Here is a 19749-nt window from a genome sequence, read left to right on the forward strand (position 1 = left end):
TTCTTTTACAATACAGGTTTAAAAATAAACCATGCATCACTTTACTGTTGAGCAGCTCTCACAGAAAAACCTCATCAGCAGTGGAAATACAATAAAATTACAATAAATATGTGTGAACTTCCATTCTCAGATGCAAAATCCCTCTTTTAGGAAAAAAGTTTTTTAAAAGTCTTAAAAATATCGTACTCATGATATTAAATGCATGCTATGCTAATGTAAACAGGTTAGATTATGTCTTTCATTAAAGTTAAGGATATGATAACCTTAGGGATAATTATCATAAAACTCAACATCTAGTTTCTTTATGCTCCTTTTTTGTGGTGGCATACATTTTATATTTATTTTGGTATTCTATTATAATTTATTAACTAAAACAGCCTAAATGAGATCAATGTTTGAATATTTTTCTATGAGAAATTCTGCATTGGCATCTAATTCCTAGAAACTATAGTTTCACATTTTCTTACCTTGTAAGCCAATATTAGTGTAGTTTTTCCTGTCAATTGCTGAAGAAAATTTTATGACATTTACCATCTTTGCTGCCATCCATTACAGAGATCATTAGAGCAGAAAGCTGCAGCAAAATATTTGTGTGAAGACTTTTCATTACTTTTAAGTGCCAATAAGAATTCTTCAGCTTCTTCACAGTTAGAAAACAAGGCTGATAACTCCACAGGTTAGAAAGGTTGAGGTTAGGACTTGTAGGTTACAACCTCGTGTAACTGGACCTCTGAGCCAGAATAGCACGTGTGTGATACGCTGCCGCTGCCAGTTGTCACAAAAATCTCACTGCTCATCATAAATCAGAAAGACTAGAGTGTGTGCTTTTGGAAAGGCTGAGGAGGACACAGGCAAGCGACCACTTAATCCATGGAGATCCTGTTTGTAGCCCAGAACAGAGATTTTTCACAAGTGAATCAGTGACCTGCAGATAAACTTGACACTCAGGCGACAACATGACTGATGTCACTAAAAAATATAGTGAATCAATATTTATCAGTTATGATAATATTTGCATTAAAATACTTTAAAGCTTGTTGCCACAAAATAGTCAAAAAATGATTCTGTTCAGTAACACATTAAATCTTTAAAGCCGATCTTGCAAAGTCTTACAAATGAGTCTGTTTTACTTAACATATTTATGGCTTATAGAAAGATTGCTATTGATTACATCTGAAAACATTTGGTGACTTCTTAAGAACAGAATCACTTCCAAGATGTTTCGTTTTTCCCATATGGAAAACAAATATAAAAAAGAATAAAAATGTACATTACCTGCAGCACTAAGTCTTTGTTTTTACGTGAATCATATAAGACTTTTAAGTCCCATAATGAAAACCTCATGAACGTGGCCACTCTCTCATTCTTTTCATACAACATAAAAGGTAACTGTTTTCTACACATGGGTCATACATATTTTTATTTTGTTTCTTACATGTCCCTTTTCCTGACATTTGCTTTTCAAATATGAAAATAAAACATTACGTGTTTTCTTAACATGTTGTTTTTACTTTTATTATATGTGATCTAATTAACCCTAGAACATTTTCGCTATAAAAAGTTACACTATCACTTTAGCTGGGTAATTTTTACCCGATAAAAAATACCCAATAAAAAGTATTTCTCATTAAAAATAGATCAAGATATGACAACACAGAGTAGTTTTCTTTTATTTCAAACTGTGCTTTATGCAACAAAGTGGAGAAAAAGAGCAAAGGAGGATCCTAAAAACATGCTTGTAAATGACTTAAAAAGTAGGAATTTCAGAAGAAAAAATTCCTAAAAAATTAAATAATGATACTGTACTTTTGGGCTTTTGTCCACTCCTTCCTGGGACATGTGAGACTTTACCCAGAGACCCATGACACTCAAAAAATGCAACAAATTTAAAATAATGTAAATACTTTTGCTTTGGTGAAAATCACTCGGCGATAGTGCTCTAGGTTTAAAATGACCTGGCGAGTTTAAAAAATAAATATATTTAACATTCCATGCAAGTTTTCTGTATTGTAATGGTTGTCTAATATCATTGGAAAATAAATGTTATCAACCATTTTTCTAAAAGAATCTTTATGTTAACCTGCAAAAACATATTTTATTTAAAAAGGGATTCATTATGTTAATGAATTTATACAATGTCATATGTGTAACTAGTCAAAATTCTATGAAGCACATTGACTTGACATGACTTAATTTGGCATTATATTGATAATTAAATTGCATTACAAGTTACAATTCCAAACTGGCATCTCTCATGTTGCCCTAATCCCACTTAAATATATGATTATGTTTCCCTCCCATTCACATCTATGCAGTTCCTAAATGTCTATAATACTGAAAACATGGATGTTAGCAAAACTTTTAATTTCAATCGAGTGTAATCAAAACAAAACAATATATATTTAATTAAATTACAACTAGTATTTCAATTAAAAGAAAAGCAGTTAGACACCAATATGTGAAGGTCAAAGATGCGAAAACACATTTTTTTTTCAAATGAGACTTGTGAATGTTTTTGATGATTATTGTAAATCTGCAGTTTCACTTAAAATTCTTCATCATACATGTCCACTAAGGAAAATATGTGTGGAATTAATACCATTTACTTTTCTTTTACATTTCCAAAACATGTAAGTTTCATGTTGTACAGTTTCACTGAGTATCTTTTAAGTTATTTGACTGCCTAATGCTTAACTTACAAGTTTCAGATAAAACAGACAAAAACTTTATAAGATTCATCTAAATCATTTCCAAATGGGACAGTCTCCATTTTTTTAGATTTTGTACTGCTGTCAAGTTAAAAACAAATATATTATTAAATAATATGATCGTTTCTTTAACTTTTAGGGAAATAATGGTTGGCCTTTTATGACAGGTACACTTGATTAAGGAGCTAAGCAGATAAAATCTGTCGTGTTTTCAGAAATGTGAAACCTTGTGCTGTGAAGATGATTAATTGGTTGCCAGAATGTAATAACAAATCAACTTCATCACTTATAGGGTTAACTTTATTTATTCTGGAGCATTCATACAGAAACAAAAGCAACCAGTTTCAAGCAAGTAAACCAAAAATTACATTGGACTTCACAAAAAAAACAAACAAAAAAAAAAAACAGTTCAAATTAAAATGTAAGATTGTAATAGCTGCAGGTTTTGGTTATTTCTCACAATAACATTTTTATTTTAAAAAATGTAAAAAAAAATGATTTTGCATCCAATTCTAAATACATTTGCCACCAAAAGACAACATTTTCATTCTTAAATCTTGAGCTGAAAAGCTTTATTTTGCAGTCGAACACAGAAACTTAATAAACATGCAATAAATCATAAACCAAGCACATTCTCCTGGAAATGATGATTTTACTTGCATTTGTATAACACGTCTGGAAGTTTGAAGATGTTAAAAATGTCATAAAATATAATGGGATAAATCAAACCATGCTTAGTCGTGGTTTTTTAAGGGAATTAGACCATAATCCATCCAACATGTGATGTTCAACTGTTTTGATTAAATCATTAACTTTAAATAAGTTAATAGTGGCAGATTTTTGAGAACGTTTTATCTTTATTTGCGTTTCATAAAGAAATAATTACCCCAGACAACTTTAAGCAACTCAGTATTTTTAGAGTTTAAAAAATACTAGATAGCAAATAATAAAACTTGCATTTAAGAAACATCTAAATGACTTCATTCCCATGAGGAGCAGATATTCTGTAAAGCTTTATAGTCAGAGATTTGGCCCCTAGAGATGACGAGCTGCAGCTGAAGCGGTCATAACCTTCAGGAGTCCCACGCCGCTGAGGAAACGGGCCCGTCTTCAGCCTGCCAGTCTAAAAACAGCTGTGCAAATCAAACAGACAGAAGCACGCGAACAGACAGGAGGCAAAAAGAAATGCTGTAGAAAGTAACAGCAGTGTACCACCGTGCTGCAACTGGGCTAAACATGCTCCATATATTTTACTCTTACATATAAGCTGTCCTATAATTATATTTCCCACTTTGCCTTTAGACAAATTTCACCCTGAGATTTGATGAACTAAATATCCTTCAGCAACAGTCAATAAGCTTTAGTCACTTTTCTCTCATAAATACATTTTATAATGCATACTACACTGACCTTAAAAACGCTGCACAAACCAAAGCATGAATCCTAGACTTCAGTGTGTGCAGATGCAGCAGCAATGTGGAACTTTACTTACAACTAAAGACATAAAGCAGCAACCTCATGCTGCGACGCTGCAGCCCCCCTTTCTTCGTTTACAGAAAATGCATATAACAGCAGTTCCATGATTTTTTTAGTGTTTTTTTTGCTCCAAATAAGTCAGAAAATCTGATTCCTTTATGGCTTCCAGGAACACTAATATCCAGCTCACTACACTACAGTATAGTCCTAACTAAGCTGGTGTTTCTCACAATATATTCTCTTAAAAACGTGTGAAGACACAGAACCTACCAGCATCTGTTTTACCTTTGAAGCAGCTAACGTGAATGAGAACACAAGATATTTTTCTGCCTTAGAAATGTGATTTCCTTCTGTTCCTCTGGACGCAGATGATACAAAAACGTTGAAATTTAGACCACGAGCGGCTACATCAGACCACAAAGTTTAAAAAAATGCATATTCAGATGTGGGAAGGACCTCTGCCTACAGAGATGTTTGCATCAAGATGGAAAAACATTTAGACGGTGGATTATTACCGTGTGTGTTTTATGTTTTAGCAGCTATTTCTGCTAATTTCCTTATTATTTTATAAACTCTTAGTGGCAAAGTCGACTTCTGGACAACACAGAAAGGTGAAAACTCATGGTAGCCTGTGAGTGAGAGCTTCAAGTTTTTAGTTCCCTTTTGAATCTTTTCCCTTGTTTGCCTTCAGCTTGAGCTGGGCGGCCCGAGCCTGTCCCAGTTTGGTCTGAACGTTGAGGGGCCTGTCGAAGAAGTCGACTATAGTGGGCTCATTGAGCAGAGACGCCAGCACCTGCTCGAAGGAGAAGGACCACTCTGTGTCCGACAGCTCAGACCCTGCGTCCTGGCTGTTGTGGGAGCTGTCGCAGCTCTCCGGGGTGACGGCACCCTGCTCGGTGGAAGAGTCTTCTGCGGGGGATGTGCCGGCGGCCTTTTCGGACTCCGACGGGCTGCTTGGCTCCTGCAGCCTCCGTCCCACCTCCTCCATCCTCAGGAGGAGGCTGGTCACATGGGCGATGGCTCGATACAGAGACTCTTCCTCTGGATGGCCATGGAAAATGTTGTAGAAGGTCTTGGAGAGCTGGATGAACTGAGTCTAAGAAAAAACAGATGTTATCGGTTGTGAAAGTGAAAATGAGACGCCACAGATCATTTGAATCTTACAAACCTGGTTGATCCTGGGGAGATCCTTGATAGTTTCCTCCTTTTTAAGAATTTCATTCTGCCACTGCTTCAGATAGGCCTGCAGGTCAATCCTCCCCCTGCCTGACAGTCCCACAAAACAAAACATCTTCAGCAGTGATAGTGTGAAAGCTTCAAAACAGACAAGTAATTTCATGGAATTCTACCTCTCTCCGGACTTTTCTTAATCACACCGTCTTCTGGGAGGTCAAAGGCTGGAAAAACAGAAAACATTCATGTCTCCATGCAAAGTCAGAACGGGTTTATGACAGAATTTAGAGAGAAAGGAAACTGAGAGGAAAAAAAGAGTAAAGAGGCTAACCAGAAAGTCTAGTCAAGTGAGAAGAGTCTTCAGGCACTGGAACATAGTGCAGGATTCTTTGCTTCTCTGAGTGCAAAGGGCTGCCTGTGAAGGCTGAAAACAAACTACTGTAAGAGGACTGAAAGCTCAAAAAGGACAGAAGCGACAGCACGAGAAATGCATAGAATTAAGAGAGATGGAAACAATCCGATGAAATTCAGCAGTCGAACTGAGCTTCTGCTGAGAGCCAACTCAGAGGCCAGCTGAGACCTGGAGGTTGTGGGTTTGAATTCATACCAAAAAGCCTGGAAACAAGAGCGAATGCTTCCCTGCCTGACAATAGCTGCGTTTCCATTAACTGTGAAATTGCGCAAATTGGATTTGTGATAGTAAATTTGCTTCATGAAAGCACCACAGTTCCAAGAAAATCCCATTTATAGAAAAAAAAAGTTTTTGCACTTTACATAGAAGAGTGTCATTATTCATTGGTAATAATGTATTACTAAAGGCAAACTGAGCAAATTTATTATTCAAAATGGTACCTATGAAGTAGCTCCTATGAAGTAGTAGTGACCCCGGCCTAGTGTGTGCAAGGATCGCCCTTTACACACTTCACACTAGTTTACCTGAGGATTTGAGGGTTTTTGCCTCTGTGTAGATTTTTAAGTGTAAAATAAAGACATCTTTTTACCTTAACTTTTACATAAATAATTGAATCAACTTATTTATTGAAACATTGGGATTTTAATTATTTTATGGTTAATAACTTTTATGTTTTACATTGCCTATCTTTTAATCTATACAGTCCCTCCTCAAATTTTAGCCTCAGCATTGCTTTTTATTTTATATATTTATTTATGTCTTATTGTTGTTGCTTTAATCTAAATTTCTTTTTATCGTTTCAACTAACGTTTAAGTTGATGCAGTGCCTCCTCGAATTTTAGCCACACCGTTTCCTTTATTTTCTATTTCCTCGTCTGTTTTTTTATTGTTTCTTTAATCTGTGTCTTACGACTTTTTATATTTTACTAAAATTTGGGGGTTTTGTTTTGTAATAGTTTAAATAATTAATCATACATAATCTTTAAGTGAATGAGAACATTGACAGTACTCTAAACCAGCTTTTCTGAAAAAACTGCCTCTAAAAAATTACATTTTAATGAAAAACACTCAACTTTTTATTCTTTTGCTCCGAACATTTTGTTTGCTCAGATCAAATCATTTGCAAATATGTCTACTAGAATGTTTCACGTCCTCTGTGGGATTCAGAAAGCTTAGACAGCCGTCTCGCGGTCCTTCAGCTCTTTAGCTCCAACAAGAGACCTTAGTCCAGTAAGAGGCGCTCTGAAGTATGCCTAACATTTTGACAACTGTCATATTGGGCTTTTCAAGCCACATTCCCCTGAAAATGGCCTGTTTATCTGCATATTTCTCAATTTTTTACTCAGAAAATACATAATTCAGCAAGGTAGCTTTTTTAGTTTACAGTGTTTAGTTTTCATCTATTGAAAAGCATTTTGATTGTAAATCAAATCTGATAAGAGCTCTTTTCTAAATGAAAGAGTGTGTGCTCAACTGCTTATAAGAATACTCCTCTCCCTCTTTGCAGCCTTTTCCACTGCTGAGCTCATGTGGGTGCAGACATGCGTGTCGTTTTTAAACATCGATTAAACAATTATCCTCATGAGCCAAATGTGTCGCTTCACTCTGTGTGAAAGATTTAATTTGAGAGTCAAAAACTAGATGCTTGCTGCAGAAACTATATCCAGCATCACCATTTATGACGTAGTTCTATCAGTAAATGAGAAAAAACCATATTAATTGTGATATTATTTGAGCTAATTTCTTTACCTTAGACTGTAATATTTAAATATCGTCATAGAATCCGCCGAATGTGGACCAAAAACTTGCAGGATTGAATTAATGAAAACAGATACATTTCATCCCATTTCAAATGAGCACGTTGTGCTTTTTTTAGATGACAAATTGTACCAACAGTCCAGAATGTGGATTGAAGGTGAGCCTGTGCCAACAGTCTGGATGGAAGCCCACTGATGTGACCTGTCCTTGGTGCTGAAAGCAATGTGCACACTATGTGAGATCAAAACAACAAAAAAAACAGCAAGCTTTCCTGCTTGATGCTTATTGGCCTGGCACAGCATAAACACTGACTAAGGTCTCATCTGCTGCTAAGCTGTCAGATGTAATTTGAGCAGCTGCTTCTCTGCACAGATCTTGTGTTTTCAGCAACAGGCCCACTGCAAAATGCCCTCACAGCTCCTTACGACGACTGTTGCCATGGCAAGTTCTTTCACCCAATGTAGACTATTCTTACCCCCAGCCTCTTAGCAGGCAGTGACACATCATGCAGATGAGAGACGCATACAAGGACAGATCGGTACCCAAAGCTGCATGTTCAGGCAACAAAAGTCGAGTTATGACGTTGATTTTTAGAGAGGATAGCGTTTTACATAATCTGACCTTTAAATGTTGGATCTCAAAGTGTTGGCTGCAGCATCACAGCTGCACTTCTATTAAGAGCGAAATTTGGAAAGTGAGTCATCTAAATGAAGGCTTTTGAACTTTGGATTTACAGAATCTTCATCATCCAAATGTTTCAAAACGAATGGGTGAAAAGTTGAAGACAGAAGAGACAAAGAATGGGGGTTAAATCGATTATGCCAACATGTTCAGCTGGTGGTCACTAACCTGGGGGCAGATGCAGCTTGAAGAGAAACTTCAGCTTGTTTGTGAACGAGCCGGAGTATAAAGTGTCTGTGGGAGAACCGACGCACAGTTAGAAGTTAACAGAGACTCTGGTGGACAAGAAGGAGACAGGAAAGCAACCCACCGAGAGCACAGCAGAACTCTTTGAAGTTGATGAGACCGTCCTGGTTCTCATCTATGAGGCGGAACACCCAGAGGGAGAGGCTGCTCTTGTAGGTGCAAAAAGCCCAGGGCTCCAGCAGAGAGAAGAGCTCACTGAACTGCTGGAAACCCAGCTGGTACTGCTCCAGATAGGCCAGGCTGGGGTCATGGTGCAGCAGAGCCGGGCTTTTCATGGTCCAGTAGCAGCTAAGGAAATGCTGCCTCTGAGAAAGAGAAAAAAAAAACTATCAGTAAATGTTTATGCATGATTAAGAGTAATATTTGGTTGGGTCTTTTTGTTTTACTCACTTTGAACAGATTATAAAGCTCATCAAGCTGTGTGATGTTGAATCTGACATCTTGGGACACCACTCGGATCTGAAAAAGACATTTTCAATAAGCTCAGTTTCACTCTAGTATTGGTAATACTTTAGTATTAGAGCCACTATGAAAGAAAAAAATAATACTATATGAGAATAAAGGTGTAAAATTATGAGAAAAAGTAAACATTTTAAAATAATAAACTTAGAATAATGAGCAAAATAGTCAATAATTTACAATAATGAAGTTATAAGCTATTAATTGAGAATGTATGAGATTAAAGTAATACAATTGAGTATGAGGCAAAAGGCTGTTTACTAAGAAAAATAAAAGCAACAACAACAAAAATAGCTAATATCGTGCTTCACTATGAGCGCATTGTCCTTCATTCAGCATTGATTTCACAAATAAGTTACAGGACATTAAAAGGATTAGCAGATAACTGGACCTCATCAGAAGAAGATCTTGATCCACAAGGAGTGGATTTCCGACGGGCGCCCAATTTACGCCATCAACAGTATAGTTGCAGACAATGAGATATATATCACTAGAGATGACACACTAGGATGCTACATACACAAAGTTTGTTGCCATATTGGAATGGTATAGATGTCTGTTTACTACTGTGCTACCACTGTACCAACAGAGCTGGAGAAACAAGAATTTGATTTTTCACAATGAAGTTATTACTTTCAGCTAATAAAGGAGAACTTCTAGAAAACATTTTAGGATTAGCGAGTTTACTCTGAGTAGTGAACATTTAGGTTGATCTTGTAGTCCATCCAAGTCATTACATGCAGTTACATGGACACCAGTAATCGGAATAAACGCCTGATCAGAATAAAAATGCGTCAAGTAAACACGCCATTCGGAATACTCTAGCCCAATCAGACTCATTCGGATCCAAATTTCCTTCCAAAGGAGATAGGTGGGTTATCCCGATTGGTGTGTGTAAATAATTCATTCTGATCGTGTGTCATTACTGCTGGATTTTACAGACAGGGGTGTGTGTGTCTGCGCAGTCCGTCTGGCTGCTCTGCGCGAGTGAGCTGCCGAATTCGGGAAAACCATGTCTCCTGGAAGAACTGTGTCTCCGAGTGGCTTAGGGATATGTGAGCTGGCGGAGGCAACTTTTGAATGCGGCAATGCTGCTCCGCACTCCGAACAGTCCTCTGAAACCGTGCAAAAAAAAAAATCATGTAAACTAATGTTTCCAATCACATCCAGAAAAAATAAACGCTGATGTCATTACCACATATTTACGTGCAGCCAAGATGCACACTGCTGCATTGTCCACATGGATTTAGAAAATTATGAGTGAAGAGTCACTTAAAAATATTATTAAAAATAATGAAAGCACCTTCAGAGAATCATCTCGCTCTATCTTTGTTTACAAAGGAACTCGCTACTTCTTCTTCTACGACTATTTCTGGCATTTTAGACAGTTCTGTGCATGTCAAAATGATTTATTCCAATAGAACGTGTGGCGCATGTAAACATTTGTTACAATCGGATAAAGTTTTTCAGGTCCATGTGCACAGTTCTATTCTAATCTGATCTTTGATCCAATCAAAGACATTTTGCACATGTAAACACAGCTAATGGTAGCCTTTGTTTTTTCACTATTTCCACGTTTTCTGGCAGGACGACTGATCTTTTCTGTTTTGCTCTTTGGCTTTTAAATTTGGAAATATTTTTAATGTAAAGCACTTTGAGCTACACTTGTTGGAAAAGTGCTCAATAAATAAAGTTTTAATTGATTTTGTTTAATGGAGAATGGCCACAGTATTTGTATGTGAGCTCAACCTAAGATCAGACCAGATGATCCGCTGGTAAGCAGATTACTAAACAGAGGAAAAGAAACTAACAAGGTTTTCCTCAGTAGCGGCGAGAGAAGAGAGAAGAGCCCAGCGCCAAATCCCTGACATGTGGTGTACGGAAAACCCACTGCCCGGTGTGGCGTGGGTGCCCGAGTCCTTCTCATAGAGATTGGGCGGGATCCACTAGTGTATTTTCCCCGCGGCGCTGTAACACAACCAGTTCAGACTTGATAATAATGAGCTAGAGGACATATAGGCTACAACGAGCTCAAGCGGTCTACAGAGATGTAGACTCCCCACTGTTTATAAACATAGACCGAGGAGTCTAACAGTTTGTGTAAATCTTAGTCCGTTTGTAAATTTGAATGAAATCACAATACATCAGGTATGTATTTTGTTTCCTACATAAGAACATATTTATCTAAGGAAAAGTTTGAAATCTTGTTCATCTGTTGCACTTTGTACAAAAACATTAATATCATGACCTGGGTCTGATTTTTGTGATGATCGGAGATTTTTTTCCCTTTAAAATTGGACCAAAATTAAGCACTTTATGGTCATTCTACTGCATGTGCTAAGCTATCTGTCATTGTTTACCGACATGTCCAATATGGCGTCGCTCTTTACGTATCTTAGAGAATGGTAACAGGCTAGCATGTCTGATGGCATCACCATCAGGCTTTGAATTTCCCTGAGGACTTCCAAAGGGATTAATAAAGCATTTTCTATTCTATTCTATCCATAAATGGCTGCTTTGATGGAGTAATGTGAATTGAGGCTTACGCAACCAACTTTATTTAAAAAAAAAAAAAGCATGGATTTTATCTTTTAAAATTCCTACTTTTTTCTCATATCTTTACAACTTTATTTAGTAAAATGTTTACTTTTTTAAATCATATTTTTAGGACAGAATTCTTGTATATTCATGTTTTTGTTTTACTCTTTCATCTTGGCCCTAATACTCTGTCATTATTCCGAAATGAACTGTTCTGACAGGAGTAAAAACTCACCACATTCTGCTTGGTTGTGTCCTCCAGCGTCTGGATCACATACAGTTTGTTTCTTTTCCGTGAGCTCTCGACTTCCTCTGAGCGAATGCTTCCATATTTCTGTAAAGAAAACAAACCAGATCTGTCAGCTGCAATCCAGAAGAGGCTGGTGATCCCCGACAGGGAAAGTCAGACTCTACCTCGTAGGCCTCTCGAATCAGCTCACTGATATCCACACCGACGTGAGATGCTTTACTGTTATTGCCCACTAAAGCTTGCTGCACTGTTGGTGGCAGCGGGCTGTCTCTGTTTGTCACACTATCAAAAAACCTGGCATGAGGAAAAACGGAGAGCGAATCACTAAGGAATATGGCTTAAATTGTCAGGGCAGGCTTAAAGTGCACGGGTACAGACTTGTTCAGGATGGTGACGGCCTCCGCATCGTCACTGCAGCTGATCAGAGCCTCCATGTTGTAATCCAGCACAGCCAGACCGAGCTGCAGGATAGATTTGATGCCATCAAAGAAAAAACAGTCCACCACATTCACAGCGCTCTCTATGGGTAAGACGCTGATAAAAAGCGTGAGAAACCAGGACAACGACACGGACGAGAAAAAACTGAGGTCGGTCATGTGCTCCACCAGCTGAGGGAGGTTTTCTCTGATCAGGTCCTCAAACACAGCCTGGTCAACCAAAGCACCTGGGAGAACAGCAACGAAGGATCTGGTAGTGAAGTGGAAGTTACCAACACAAATATTTTGAGAAAAGACGGATTACCGATGATTCTGCGGTTAAAGTAATCTGGGAGCATTCTCTCACAAACGGCTACCAGCAGCCAGAAAGCTTCCTCTTCTTTTGCATACAGCAGCAGGACTGAAGTGAGGATGTTCATGGCCTAGAGAACAGAGAAAGCAGGAATACTTTAGTGGTATTAGAGCAAAAAAGGATATTAGAAGTGATGGATCCAGTCAAACTAAAATATATTTAATTTGGGGAAAATTCTCTTTGATAAAAACCTACAGATTACTAGAAAAGTTACACTACCTGCAATAATGCTAGTGTGAATACTTATGATGAATGTGGTCGCTGAATATGCTGCAGTTGTGTGCCGAAGATGCCAAAGAAATTTACTTTCATTGATAAATAATGACCCAAAACTGCTGAACAATTTGAAACCAAACTCGCATAATTTCAGAAAGTGCACAAAAAATTTGAAGAATTTCTTAAAAAATTCAAATATTGTGAACAAATTTCAAATGAGTAAAAGGTTTGAATACCAAAAGTACAGACATAAGTGTCCTGAACATAGTGAAATTTTTGATACCAATAATACATAGGTTTTAAAGTGCACAAAGTATTTGAAGAAGTCCACATTTCTGTGGAAAAATAAAATGACATAAAATTGCACAAAGTTGAAAAATTTATGAGCACCAAAAGAAGAAGCAAGAATATCCTGAACTTGAACTTTTTGATAACAAGATTGCTTAAGTTTCAAAAGTGCACAAAGTTTTTGAAGGATTAAAATTTTTTTTTTTATTCATTCTCAATGGGGATAAAAAATTAGGTAAAACATATCAATACAAAAAGTACAAGCAGTAATTTCCTGAACGAGATGGATGTTTTCATACCAAGATTGCTGAAATCGCCCAAAGTGTGATTGAGTTTTTATGTGCCAAAAAACAAACGGAAAGAATCAGGGGAATCACTAGATTTTTTTATCTTTAGTTGCAGTTACTAAAAAAAAAAAAAAAATGAACCCATATGAAACTAAAATGGGGTTTACATGGCACGTCATGACTGCAGCTTAACAGTTAAATTTGTAGTTTATTGTCTGATTAAACAATCCTTGTTCACACTGGGCTTAAAAAAAAGTGTGTTTGAACGACCGCTTTCGACGAAAAGTCGATGTATATGCACGCTTGGGGCTTCACAGTCAAAACTCTGATATTCTTATGTTGCTACACAAGTCCTTTTTCAGAGTCTATATACAAATGTGCCACCATTGTTTGCGCGACAAAGTTAAACCAGGTTAAACTTTGACCAATCAGGGACTCTGCTTTGATAGTGATGCATGAAAAACATCCTTTTTAAAACACTGAAGTGAAAATTGATCACAGAGGAGAAATTTAAAAAGTATTTAATAAAAATAGAGCTGTGAAAGAAATAGTCGGGAGAAAGATTTGTGAGATTTACACCATTTTGACATGTCGCACCAAGTCTCTTCCAGCTGTGAATATATACGCTAGTATCAGGTGAACACCATACCAAAAAGCATCTTTGAATGTGCCACACATGCCTGGTGTGTACGTTGCATGAAAATAGAATCTCATAATTTAAAGAATTAAAACCCATAAAGGGGGAAATTAGTGAAAAAATATTAGTTTTCCTTCCTTTTTGAGCATTTGTCTATCTGTCGCACGTTTTTCTGTTTCTGCCGCCGCTGACAAAACCCCCCAAGGAGTACCTGACAGTATCCGATTTTGGGGTTCCTGTAGGCATAGGCAGTGAGGACTCTGCGCAGAGCAGAGATTCCCGTGTCGCTCTGGAAGGCGGGATGTTCAGGTAGGGAGCGGTGGAGGTCTCTCTCGATCTCATCCGTTGCCAGAGTGCTGGTGCCCAGAGACTGCTCCACCAGCTCGGTGTAATATCCGGGGTGAGTGGCCATGTCGTTCACAGCTCCTGCAGAGTCAGAGTCACAGTCAGCCCAAACACTGAGGCTGCACTGATCCCACGCCAGCCCTCATCCTCCTGCTTAGTGAGCACTTGAGTGGATTCATACATAAATAATGAAAAGCCTGATTTTAACAAGAAATGAGCCTTCAAGTCACGTCAGAGAATGACAAATAGTTTATGCATATTTACCTAGCTTGTCTAATCAATCAAAGTTAGCCAGGGAGGAGGTGAGTTAGTGTGTGCAGTTGTGTTGTCCTTTTATGTGTGTATTAGCTTTAGAAAAACTGAAGATGAGATGAGAATGTACAAGTTTGTGAAATGACAAGGATGACATCTACCAAGTTTTATGGTTTTATTAATTTGGACAAGATAAAAAAAATGTCAAGCAATTATCATTCCAAGCTATAAACATTTACTGCTAAAGCAAATGGAAACGAGAAGATCAGACACAGGAAAGTGCGTCAGAAAATAGGGAAATACACGAGCGTCTCTGGCAAAACTGAATTCAATGAAAGGTTCATTTAGTTTTGGTAAAAAGGGAAGACAAACAGCTTTGAAAGACTGTTTTAGAGATGAGAACTTTAACTGTCGATCAAAAGACCACATGTCAGATTCCAATCAGCTTCAACACACTACAGAATAAAATGATGAGGTTTGTGAGAATTCTCCTCCAGAAGAGTGAAATCTAACCACACAAAGTGAAAATGGACCCACAGGGAAAAGGTATTTACTCGAGTTCTAAATCTGGGCTGTCTTGCATTAGGATGAACAGAATATGACTTGCTAATGGTCACTAAGCAACCATTAAGTATGCAACTCTAGTTACCGGTACTTTCATTTTTAAGCATACTTTAGTCAAATTGTTGCACTTTAGTGTTTAAAGACCCACTCTGATAAAAATTGTTTTTAACATGTTCTTGTAGCATTTTTCTCATGATGTATTTATTTGATCAAATCATGTTGGATCAGGAGCAGATGAAAACCCAATGTTTGAAGAAAGCTCAGGTTTGTGACGCAGCAACAACCATGTGTCTTCCTTGCCATGTTTTAATTCAGATGCATCCACTTGCAGACAAATAGGTGCATGTACGTCTTCATTTTCCTCGACTAAACTGGTATCAGGCTCAAAAATGTGCAGCTGAGAAGCTCCAATATTGCTCGCTGTTTTTGATGCTACGCTGATGTTAGCTTGAGCTTGTGAGGTGCTGTAAGCTAACAGGAGAGCGTGGAAACAAAAATATTACATCAAATTTATCTAGTCAAAGATATATTGAGGAGGTTTAAAATTAACAGATAAATCCTGATAAATTTATTATTTTGGGGAAATTCCATATTCACAAATGCAAATGGTCAAATTCACAACCCAATTTTAATTTATTTTATCTGGACCTTAAATCATATTATAAAACAATGGAACAAATGCAAAATCTGAAGGCTTCAAATTTCTAACAAGATCTTGTTCCTCTACAGAAAATATGTCTTTAAAAACAGAAAAAGGCTTTATGATTTTAGCTAAAAACTGCATAATCAATAATAAAAAAAAAAAATCACTAGGAATAAAAATATAGTTAGTGTGAGACTTCAAATTAAAACTGCTTACAATAAATGACCTTTCACATTTACAATGAAAGAAGCTTCATTTTTATTCCAACTTGAACATAAAGATAAATACCTGAGAACAGCATCCATAATTCTCCTCTCAAAGACTCTGGAACTCCACGAACAATTAAATCTCGGGTCTTTCTGGTGAAGAACATGCTGGTTCCACGGCCATATTCAGAGAAATGGATGTCCCAGGACTGTTCCTTCATCTTCTCTTTAAGCTAATAAACACACATGCATATTATTCACCATCAAACATACCAGAGCTTGAAGTGATCACACATCGGTATTCTGAAGAGCACAGGAAGGTTCTGGTGATTCAGAGTCACATCAGAATAATTTGAAGTTTGAAGTGGATGTGGTGCTTTTGTATGAAAAGATGGAGCGAGTGAGCAGGATGTTGACGCCTACCATTTTAGGATCAAGGTTTTCAACGTCCTGAGGGTGGAAAACTGTCATGAGAGCCTCGGTGCTCACAGCCTTGCTGCTGTCTTTCTGTCCCACCATGAGAGTCACGTCCTCCGGATTATCCTCAAAGTGATTTATGAGGGACTGACACTCTCCTCGTATGGCCTTGGTGTCAAAGAACATCGTTTTTAATAGTAGGAGCTGCAGTCAAAACCTAATAACAAAAGCTCAGGAGCAATACGCGAGCGTGTTACCTCTGGTGACGCAGAGTGCTGTGGGCTGGCGCTGATCCCACACCTGCTGCGGATGGTGTTCGCCAGCCGTTGGTAGTCCCGCACCTCGGAGAAACGCAGCGCCTTTTTTCCACGTACGAAGACGGTCAAAGCCCTGCTGCCGGAGTCTGGCTTCTCCACGTTGACAACCTGAAACAGGACAAAGGTGGTATAAGAAGGTCAGAACTGTGAAAATCGGAAAGCAGGGCGCTGTTGGAGTCTGGTAGTTACCTCCCTCATTGGAATGACGACATGGCACTGGCTTCCATCCTGACTGGCGAAGCACAGGTAGTTCTCAGACAGGCAGATCTTTCCGAGAGTGTTGAAATGGCTGAAGGGCACCCACAAGAAGCCCTCGTGAACCTCCAGCAGGTTTTCCTCTTTTGGGAGACGAAAAAACGTCCGGAACTGCTGACTCTTCGCATGAGCTTCAAGGCCTCTGAGGGAAAGCAGTTCAAAAATCCCAATTAGAAGTAAAATTGAAAGCTACAAAAGGGTTAAACTAAACCAAAGCCCTAAGAGGATCACACAAAGTAGAGCAGCAAACACACTGAACCTCTTGGTAATCTGCAGTGGGTCTGAGAGTGCCGGCTCCCTCTCGAATGCCTCTTTATCGAAAAGACGCTTGATGGAATAGTCCGCCAGTTGTTCCATAATAGAAAAGGTTTCGTTGAGATGCAGCAGCATGGAGAAATAGTGGTCCTCTCCATGAGCCAGAACATGGATGCTCTCCGTCAGGATGACGTTGGAGGTTTTCTCCAGCCTCCAGATCTCGTCCCAGGAGATGACGAGTTTCACTGCAAATTGAGCATGAGGAGGCCAGATAAAAACAGTGATTAGAGACGATTCCAAAGAAAAGGCTCAGATAAACATTAAGAAATGTCTTAAAATGTCAGTCGGCGACCTGAAATCCAGAGCTCCCCATTATCAGAACACCTTTTATGTCTTCTCTCTCAGGTCAGTTATAATAGCAATCTCCAAATTTGAGAGCAGCCATTAGTGAGTGCTATTTTTTACTATAAAAAAAATCTTTCTTATAAAGCCATAATCCCTCTGGATGAAAGCTGGTATAAGAACAAAACACGATTAATAAGACAAGTGGCAATAGAAGCTGTGAGTTACCCTCAGCTCCCAGAAGGTAGGAGTAGAAGCAGAGGAAGTTTGTGCTGAGGTAGAGCCAGCCCTGGCAGGGTACTTTGCCTTTCCAGTAGCTGCATGAGTAATAGGTGACCAGCTTTTCCTCTGGGGGGAGTTCAAACCACTTTTCAAACCTCAAAAGTGCTTCTCGGAATTTTTCTGGATCATCTTCCAGCACCAGAGAGGTCTTTCCTTCCTCTGCAATAAGGCCCTGGAACACAGAAGACACACTCACTGCAGCTTTGCTCCAAAAGATACATTGATATTTGAGGTTTATGACAGTTTAGGAAAAAAAATAATCTGCCTGAGGATTGTGTCTTACTCGTATCTTGCCCTGGACAAAGCTGGTGATGTCTTCACTGGAGTCAAACACAGACAGTGTCCTCATGATATTCTGCTGCAGCCACTCCCAGTGCTGGAAAATCTCCTCTCTGGTGACACCTGACCATACAAGACACAAGAGTAGGAAGCTGATCATGAGCACTTTAGTCTCTCTTTAAGACAAAAAAAGTCATTTCGTGAGATTGTGAGCAAAGTCTCTAATCTTTAGGAAGGATTGAGAAATCCTGAATTTACAGGAGTTCTAACAACAGTTTGATGGACTTCTGTGCTCTAATAAAACTACAGTCACATATCCCAAAATGCCACAGAACGCCGACCCAAGTTTTTCACCCAAATCGGTAGGTGGCTGTGTCTCGGCATTCGTAATCGGGAGACGGCAGTCAAATTTTTACACACTGAGTTGTGGCCACAGAGATTTTAAGAAAATTTTCTAATTAAACAGCGACCAGACAATTTTTTTTACATCAGTCAGTGGCTGCCTGGACACATTTGGAGATCTCGCAGTGGCATTCCAATGACAGGAAGGCAGCAGTGGGATAGTTGACTGATAGTAGGGTCTCCAAGGTCCTCAAAATTTTCTGATGATTGACTAATTGAGTCAATTGACTAATTTAGTCTATTAGTCAGTTATTGACTAATTGAGGTTGATCCCGAGAAGAATACGAAGACGACGGAACATTGTGTTTTCTTGGCAGGCATGTTGTCTAAAAATGTGCAAATTTGTAACTTGACAAGATTACAATGTGTACTCAAAATCTGAGTTTTGAATGACCAGTAGTGGGAAATGATCCGTTTTTTTATATTTATACATTATATTCTACCAATGGTTCCTCATCGCGCGATGGCAGTTGGATATGTGACCATAGCATAGGAGGTACTTTAAAGACCCACTCTGATTAAATTGTGTCTTTAACATGTTCCTGTGGCATTTTCCTGATGATGAGTGCAAGTATTTTAGAAATTTAGGCCTAAATGGTATTTGTAAGTATTTCTTTATTCAAACCATTGTAAAACGGAGCAGAGGAAAAAAAAACTAAGTTTGAAATAAATACTTTTTGTTATATCAAAAATTCTATGGGTGGACCACAAGCTCCCTGCTCCGCTCCCTTCTGATGCATCCGCTTGTAGATGACTAGATCCATGTACGTCTTTGGTTTTCTCGCCCGCGCTGACTTCTGGTTCAAAACTGTACGGCTGGAAAACTCTGATATTACTTCTCTTTGTTTTTGGACTGATGATGTGAGGTTGGGGGTGTCGGGGGCTGTAAGCTAGTGGGACAGCATGTAAACAGAAAGCTCAGTTATGGGTGACAACTCAGATGTGAATTTCTAATAAACTACTGCCACTCTGACAGAAACTATGTCCTAGAAAATTCATTCATTCATCTTCTTCGCCGCTTTGTCTTTATCTTACTGAAGGGTGAAGGCAGGATACACCTGGACAGGTCGCCAGTCCGTCACAGGGCCTCAATCACACACCCATTCACTCTCACTTTCACTTTCACGTCTAGAAAATTACAGTTTTTTTTGTTTTTACTTTGGCTAAAAACAGCATAATCATAATTAAAAAAAACATTGGGAATGCCAAGATGCCTGTAGTCAGTCTTTAATCAGTTTTCAAGGGTTATTTAACAGTCAATAGCTATTAAAG

General features: G+C 38.4%; 1 protein-coding gene across 2 annotated transcripts in view; it reads right to left on the reverse strand.

Annotated features, from left to right (window-relative positions):
* Positions 1-2990: 2990 nt before the first annotated feature.
* Positions 2991-19749, reverse strand: part of tbc1d8b (TBC1 domain family member 8B) — a 19812-nt gene continuing 3053 nt past the window's right edge. The window contains exons 3-21 of one of the 2 annotated variants that reach the window (XM_024265746.2): positions 18080-18198; positions 17743-17968; positions 17177-17417; positions 16852-17059; positions 16603-16770; positions 16352-16513; positions 16011-16161; positions 14130-14344; positions 12443-12560; positions 12080-12365; positions 11866-11995; positions 11687-11785; positions 8845-8913; positions 8519-8759; positions 8377-8442; positions 5689-5781; positions 5534-5581; positions 5353-5450; positions 2991-5280 (exon numbers count right to left, since the gene is read on the reverse strand). In XM_024265746.2, the coding sequence (XP_024121514.1) occupies positions 4837-5280; positions 5353-5450; positions 5534-5581; positions 5689-5781; positions 8377-8442; positions 8519-8759; positions 8845-8913; positions 11687-11785; positions 11866-11995; positions 12080-12365; positions 12443-12560; positions 14130-14344; positions 16011-16161; positions 16352-16513; positions 16603-16770; positions 16852-17059; positions 17177-17417; positions 17743-17968; positions 18080-18198 (3182 nt within the window). In that variant the 3' untranslated portion in view covers positions 2991-4836. The remainder of the gene's footprint in view (positions 5281-5352; positions 5451-5533; positions 5582-5688; positions 5782-8376; positions 8443-8518; positions 8760-8844; positions 8914-11686; positions 11786-11865; positions 11996-12079; positions 12366-12442; positions 12561-14129; positions 14345-16010; positions 16162-16351; positions 16514-16602; positions 16771-16851; positions 17060-17176; positions 17418-17742; positions 17969-18079; positions 18199-19749) is intronic. The other variant, XM_024265747.1, reaches the window with a different exon arrangement.

The sequence above is a fragment of the Oryzias melastigma genome, linkage group LG14 (assembly GCF_002922805.2).
Source record: "Oryzias melastigma strain HK-1 linkage group LG14, ASM292280v2, whole genome shotgun sequence".
NCBI lineage: Eukaryota > Metazoa > Chordata > Actinopteri > Beloniformes > Adrianichthyidae > Oryzias > Oryzias melastigma.